This window comes from Labeo rohita, chromosome 3 (assembly GCF_022985175.1).
Source record: "Labeo rohita strain BAU-BD-2019 chromosome 3, IGBB_LRoh.1.0, whole genome shotgun sequence".
NCBI lineage: Eukaryota > Metazoa > Chordata > Actinopteri > Cypriniformes > Cyprinidae > Labeo > Labeo rohita.
In genome coordinates this window covers 41,145,870-41,152,686 of record NC_066871.1, presented here as the reverse complement: position 1 = coordinate 41,152,686, position 6,817 = coordinate 41,145,870, and the positions used below count along the sequence as shown (strand labels likewise).

The following is a 6,817-nucleotide window of genomic DNA, read 5'->3' as shown; positions in this document are numbered from 1 at the left end:
TGATCAGGAAACTGTGGAAATCAGACATTTGTCTGAGAGCAGTAGTGTATGAGCCTCTGTTAGTAACACAATACTGTAACCTTTGTTACCAGATAATACTTGATACCTGCAGACCAGCTAAAATATTTATACTCCAACAGATTCATAACAGGCATAACAATTCATTAGAAATGGACAGCGTGTGACAACACTTATGAAAGGGTAGGCCTGTAATAAAATAAAGGATTAGATCTAGTTGTGTAGAAAACCATCTTGAAAAAATCTGATGTGAAGAACCTACAATGAAGCTTTATTAATCTCCAAAGAACCTGAACCATATATTAACGTAAGTAGACTGAACAGTCAAAAATGATTTTAAAATTAAAAAACTGTCCTGTGTTTAAGAGTGTTTGTAAAAAACAGTTCATCGAAGAACAGTTTGGCGAGACCTGCATGAACTTGGAGCCAAATGACGAATCTCTCATGGGTTTGCTGTCAGTCACAAAGATCGCAGCGATGACCGTCACTCTGTGGTGCATTTGAGGAAAGATTTCCTCCGGGAAGGAAGGCTGTAGACAACACCCTGTATCACATTACAAGAATAAAGAAGAAAGAAAATGCGCTGGATGCTCGAGTCTCACATGTATGTGTTTAAGAGCAGAAGGCAAATCACAAACACATTCAAATATATTCAAATATCCACAAGCACACAATCACACAGTGACTGAGAGTTTATACTGTAGCTATCATGTCAGATATGTGAATAAATATTGCATGTGCATTTATCCACCTTATTCTTCAATGTGGAAGTAAGCCTATGGGTGAGACTTTCAGCTCGTTAGCTGCTATAGGGAAATAACGAGAAGAATAACAACGTGCAGTATACAGTAAAACTCTTTGCACTACAAACCAGTGTGTTCATAATTAATATAATACATTAAAATAATATAGTAAGACACCAGTTTGCAATATCAAGCAGCAAAGCATGCTTTTTTGTACATATAAAAATAGCTGGACACGATGAGACTGGAAGCCAGACCCATAAAATTCTATCATTTATTCTTAAATAAATGTATACCTTAAAATGCATGGTTACTAGTGTTGGTTAAAAAAATGTTGGTTATTAGGCTACTTTTGTAAAAGTGTGACATTTATTGCCGTGAACACACATCCCAGAGCCTGTGCTACACAAGCTTCTGTGCTTAAAAAGTATACAAATCTTTATTTTCCGAAAAAAATGGCTGATCGTTTTACTAGATAAGACCCGTCTTCCTCGGCTGGGATTGTTTAGAGCCCTTTTGAAGCTGCATTTAAACTACATTTTGTAAGTTCAAAATCGGGGCACCAATCAAGTCCATTATATGAAGAAAAATCCTGAAATGCTTTCCTTAAAAAAACATAATTTCTTTTTACGACTGAAGACAGAAAGACATGAACATCTTGGATGACAAGGCGGTGAGTAAATTATTTGTGAATTGTTGTTCTGGAAGTGGACTTCTCCTTTAAGACTGGTTTTGTGTCAAAAGCATGATATTTACTTAAATTTAACTTTGAACGAATAGTTCACCTAAAAATAAAAAATTGCTGAAAATTTACTCACCAACAGGCCATTACATTACTTGCTCACCAACGGATCCTCTGCAGTGAATGGGTGCCGTCAGAATGAGAGTCGAAGCAGCTGATAAAAACATCCAACCACAAGTAATCCACACCAATGATTGATCTGTGCATATTTCTCTCCTGATTCAGACAAGACTACTGTTTCACTATAGAGAAAGCTGTTATGGATTTTGGCCGTAATCAATAGTTTGAAGTTTAAAATGTGTTAATGATGGATTTGTTACTTACAAGCATGCATCTTTTCACTTCACAAGATGTTAACTGATGGACTGGAGTGGTGTGGATTGCTTGTGGATTATTGTGATGCTTTAATCAGCTGTTTGGACTCTCATTTGACGGCACCCATTCACTGCAGAGGGTCCATTGGTGAGCAAGTAACGAAATTTCTTAAATCTGTTCCCATGAAGAAACAAACTCATGTGAAGGGGAGTAAATTTACATTTTTGAGTGAACTATTCCTGTAACCAAACTGTATTCCACCCATACACACAACCAGAATGATATAGTTCCACTCAATAAACTTCATTTCACGACCAAACGTCAGGATATATCATAAAGACAGATGATACAGTTTACAAAAGACTCCATGAGATGGTCAAACCTGCCGCTTATGCTCCTCCCCCAGATTTCAGACCAGAGCAGTGTTAGTTCACATGGAGGAGGAGAAACACAAGACGCTCATCTAGTGAATGAGAGCCACTCACTCTCACACACACACACAGTCAGTCTCTCACTGGAGATCTTCACCAGCGGACTGAGTCTGGAGTATAGCGGGACTTTCACGTCTTCAGCTGGCTAAACAGGATCTTTGGAAGGCAGGATGGAAAACACGTGTGAGGTGAATGACTTGACCCCGCTCTCAGATTACCTTCATGCACACACTAAACTCAGCATGCATCAATATCTCACATTTATGATTTAAATCAGCAACAGTGAATTTTTTACATCTGTAAGGGTGTTGCATGCTTGTGCAGTGTTCTTGCATGCATTGCATAACATTTCTTTGTAATTATTTGTAAAATCTACTAGCAATTTCTGATTGAAAATTGTTTTCAAATCTTATTTTTTCAGTATACACTTGGTGAAGAAGAGTGAACTGTTTAAAAAAAAAAACAAAACCATTTGAATGTAAATGCAATGATAATATAATGATAAAAACTGTATTTTAAATGACCAAAACAAATGTTTGAACATATAAAGCTACTTCTATAGCATTACAAACATATTCAATGCACAAATGCATTTAAATTAACATTGATGTCTTTCAAAAGACAACAAAATCAGTTTAAATGTAAATGCACTGATAATATAAGGATAAAAAAACGTATTTTAAGTGACCAAAACAAAAGTTTGAACATATGAAGTTACTTCTATAGCATAACAAACATAAAGCAATAATTATACGTGTCATATTTGATGCACAAATGCATTTAAACTAACACTGATATCTTTCAAAAGACAACAAAATCAGTTTAAATTTAAACAATGAAAAAAAATGTATTTTAAGTTACTAAAAACAACATAAAGTTACCTATATAGCAATAGAAATATAAAGCAAGAAATATATAAGCCGTATTCAATGCATAAATGCATTTAAACTAATACTGACCCTCATGTTTTGTCTGAAAAGCTCAAAACGTACTACAGAATTAAAGTATCATGTTTATATTTCATGACTTTTTCTATTTTTATGAGAAGTGATTATAAAAAGATTTCAACTTGAAAAAAAAAAATAATGCTGTAAATTATGAGTAAATGCAATTTTCAGACTTTATAAATGAATCTGCCAGTCTGTTTGGATTTTATTGTCTATTTAAATGTGTTTTTGCCATGAAGAAGCAACATTTCTACTTTGGATAACAGATTTCTCAAAATTTCATGTTGAGTTTAGGCTAAAAACTAATATGCAATTTAATAGAATTGCACTGACTATGTAATTTTAACTTAAATTATATTAAACTGGCTTTAAAAATCGAGTTGAGTCTTGTACAACTTAAAAAAATGAAGTTTAAATTGGCTAAATTAATTTGATGAGTTAAAGTAGTGCAAAAACATGTTACCATGACCTATTTATCATATGTTTACACTTTATTGGGTCACGGAAGATCTAAATGGAAAGTATTGAAGTGCATATAAACAGCACATGAGGGCTGAAATCCAGGCTAAAGTGTGCAGCTGTAACGCATATCGGTCAGAGCGAAGGGAGTTGCGGGCGTTTGGCAGATCTGCTGACGCTCTTAAGAAAAAGCCCCTTGAGAAATGGTTGTTAATTTATACGGCGCTCATGTTTCACGGGCCGGTCTGTAATGTCATACGGCAAGCTCTCCAGGGAATGTGGCAGCTCTCTCTGCGTCATTCAGACGGCGCTCAGCCTGCGTCTGCGCTCCAAAAGCAGATCCATGGGGCTCTTCCCATCTAAAAAACCAAAACAGCTCTGAAGTGTTAGTGTTTACTCATTATTACTACCTCGCACACATCAGGTTAGAGGTTAGTTTAGATCGCTAGCACTTACATTTGGTATTAAACTTCAGTCTGTAACTCGCCATGCATCCCATAAACAAACAAACAGGTACACCAGCCTAGCAACACACACACAAACACCCATAGCAGTTGCAAACCACCCAGAACACTCTAGCAACCATAGCAACTCCTTAGCAGCTTAATACTTAACACTGAAATGCAGTGCTCTGGCAACCACAAAGACAGTGTTATTTTATAACATCTTTAATTAAAGATTTTTTTAAATTAAAGTTTTAGTCATTTTAGCTCTTCAATTAAAGCAGAATTAGAAATTGCTAAGGCAGAATTTCTATTTTCTCAGGTTTCTTTTCTTTTAAGTTTTTCATCTGATATTTATTTTATATTTATACTTATTTAAATTGATTTTTAATAGTCCCTAAACTGTTCCCTAGAAACAAATATTTGAGGTTATTCAAAAATAAATAAATAATAAATAAATAAATAATGATATTATACATTTTAATCAGATTTAAACTGTTTTAAAAAATTTTCTTGTTTTTTTTTTTCTTTTTTATTTTAAATGTTTAGTTTTTTATATATTTTTATATATAACTTTAATAAAAAATTGTTTCTGCTTTAGTTTGAGTCATTTTAGCTTTTTAACTAAAGCAAGCAGAAATAGAAATTGCTAAGGCAGCACTTCTATTTTTTCAAGTTTCTTTTCTTTTTTTTATTTGATATTTTATTTTATTTTATACTTATTTTGAACAGTCTATTTTTAATAGATGTTTAAAAAAAAAAAAATTCCATACTATGGAACTCAATAGATTTAAAACTGTTTACCACCACATTCTTCAAAATATCTTCTTTTGTGTTCAACAGAAGAAAGAAGCTCATATAGGTTTGGAACAACTTGAGGGTGAGAAAATGATGAAAGGATTTTTATTTTTGGGTGACGTTTAATAGCAATGTTTTATTATTGCCCCCCTTCCCTTTTCTCTTTATCATACCTATGTAACGCTCTGTAAATAAACTCCCCTTGCTTTTCCTCTAGGTGTGGAAGCGGTGAGGAGACGCAGTAAACCCGGCACAGTAGAGACTGCGGCTGAAGCCTCGAAACACGCTGGCCCTTGACCCTGCGATGCCCACCGAGCTGTTGAAGGACACCATGACGATCCCCGGAGCTCCTGAGCGAATCCTGCAAGAGAAAACCAACAACAATGAGCTTCCTCAACCACAGCCACTGACCATCATTATCCCGCTGGTGAACGAGGGGCAGCTGACGGCGGCCACCGGTGGAGCCGAGCTGTCCTGCTACCGCTGCACCGTGCCATTTGGCGTGGTGGTCCTGATCGCAGGGATTGTGGTGACTGCCGTCGCGTACAGCTTCAACTCACACGGCTCTACCATATCTTACTTCGGACTGGTGCTGCTCTCGGCTGGGCTGGTGCTGCTCGCCCTGAGCGCCGTTTGCTGGAAGGTGCGGATGGAGAGAAAGAAAGAGAGAAGACGAGAGAGTCAAACAGCACTGATGGCCCATCAGAGAAGCATCTTCGCCTGATTCGACATGGGCGAGACCTCAGAAATGAGTCAAAGCATCACATTTGAGACAATGGTCAGATGTTTTGCCTTAGGTCAAACTCTAAAAAAATGGATGACACGTCTCCAATTCCTTGCATTGTAGAAAAGTGAAGCCAAAATGTCCCATTGTCATCTTGCGTTGATGACGTCACTGACGTCAAATAACTAAGAAAAGCAAACTTTTTCAACTCTTGAACATACATCAGAGTGATAAGAACTGCCTCAAAGATGGAAACTGTCTTTGGGAAAAATTTATTTGAAGTATAATTTTTTAGTTCAGCTCATATCTTATTGGTTTACATGGAAAGGGTGGGCTTTATGACCTATACTGCCGCCAGCTACCAGCGGGCGATGGATAAAAAAGAGAGAAGACAAGAGACTCAAACTGCACTGATGGCCCATCAGAGGAACATCTTTGCCTGATTCAACATAAGCGCAAACTCTAAAACCTTCAATGCGTCCGATTTGGGACAGTGTACAGATTTTTGCCTCAGGTCGGACCATAGACTGTAAAAAAGATGGATGACTTGTTTCCGCTTCCTTCCATTGTAGAAAAGTGAAGCCAAAATGTCCCGTCGTCATCGTGCGCTGATGGCATCATTGACGCCACACCCTGTTTGTATAGTGTCGAATAAATAACTAAAACCAAACTTTTTATAAAAATGAACACTTGAACATACATCAGAGTGATCAGAACTACCTATAAAGATGCAAACTGTCTTTGGGAATTGTTTTTTTTTAAATAAATGTAATTTTATTTTTTAGTTGGGGTCACGTCTTATTGGTTTGCATGGAGAGGGTGGGGTTTATGGACCTATACTACAGAAACCACCAGGGGGCGATGAGTAAAGAAAGAGATAAGCGAGTCAGGAGCACTGATGGCCCATCAGAGAAGCATCTTCGCCTGGTCTGACACAAGTGCAAACTCTAAAACCTTCACAACAAATGAATAAATCCGTCCGATTTGGGACAGATTTTTGCCTCAGGTTGGACCATAGACTGTAAAAAAGATGGATGGCTCGTTTCTGCTTCCTTCCATTGTAAAAAAGTGAAGCCAAAATGTTCCGTTGTCATCTTACGCAGATGGCGTCATTGATGGCGCACCCTGTTTGTATGGCGTCAAATAACGAAACGCAAACTTTTTAGAACAATTAACATTTGAACATACATCAGAGTG

At 36.8% G+C, this 6,817-nt stretch overlaps 1 protein-coding gene across 2 annotated transcripts; it reads left to right on the top strand.

The window, feature by feature from the left end:
- The first annotated feature begins 2,263 nt into the window (after positions 1-2,263).
- Positions 2,264-6,404, top strand: tmem100a (transmembrane protein 100a). 2 transcript variants are annotated; one of them, XM_051106164.1, is made up of 3 exons: positions 2,264-2,437; positions 4,942-4,978; positions 5,114-6,404. In XM_051106164.1, exon 3 carries the CDS (start codon positions 5,201-5,203, stop codon positions 5,618-5,620), a length of 420 nt encoding a protein of 139 aa, XP_050962121.1. In that variant the 5' UTR covers positions 2,264-2,437; positions 4,942-4,978; positions 5,114-5,200; the 3' UTR covers positions 5,621-6,404. The 2 variants fall into 2 exon arrangements, with proteins under 2 accessions (XP_050962121.1, XP_050962120.1); XM_051106163.1 differs by lacking the exon at positions 4,942-4,978 and having other exon boundaries at positions 2,267-2,437.
- Positions 6,405-6,817: the final 413 nt, after the last annotated feature.

Coding starts and splice junctions, on each gene's coding strand:
- tmem100a (XM_051106164.1), top strand. CDS start 5,201: ATGCCCACCGAGCTGTTGAAGGACACCATGACGATCCCCGGAGCTCCT.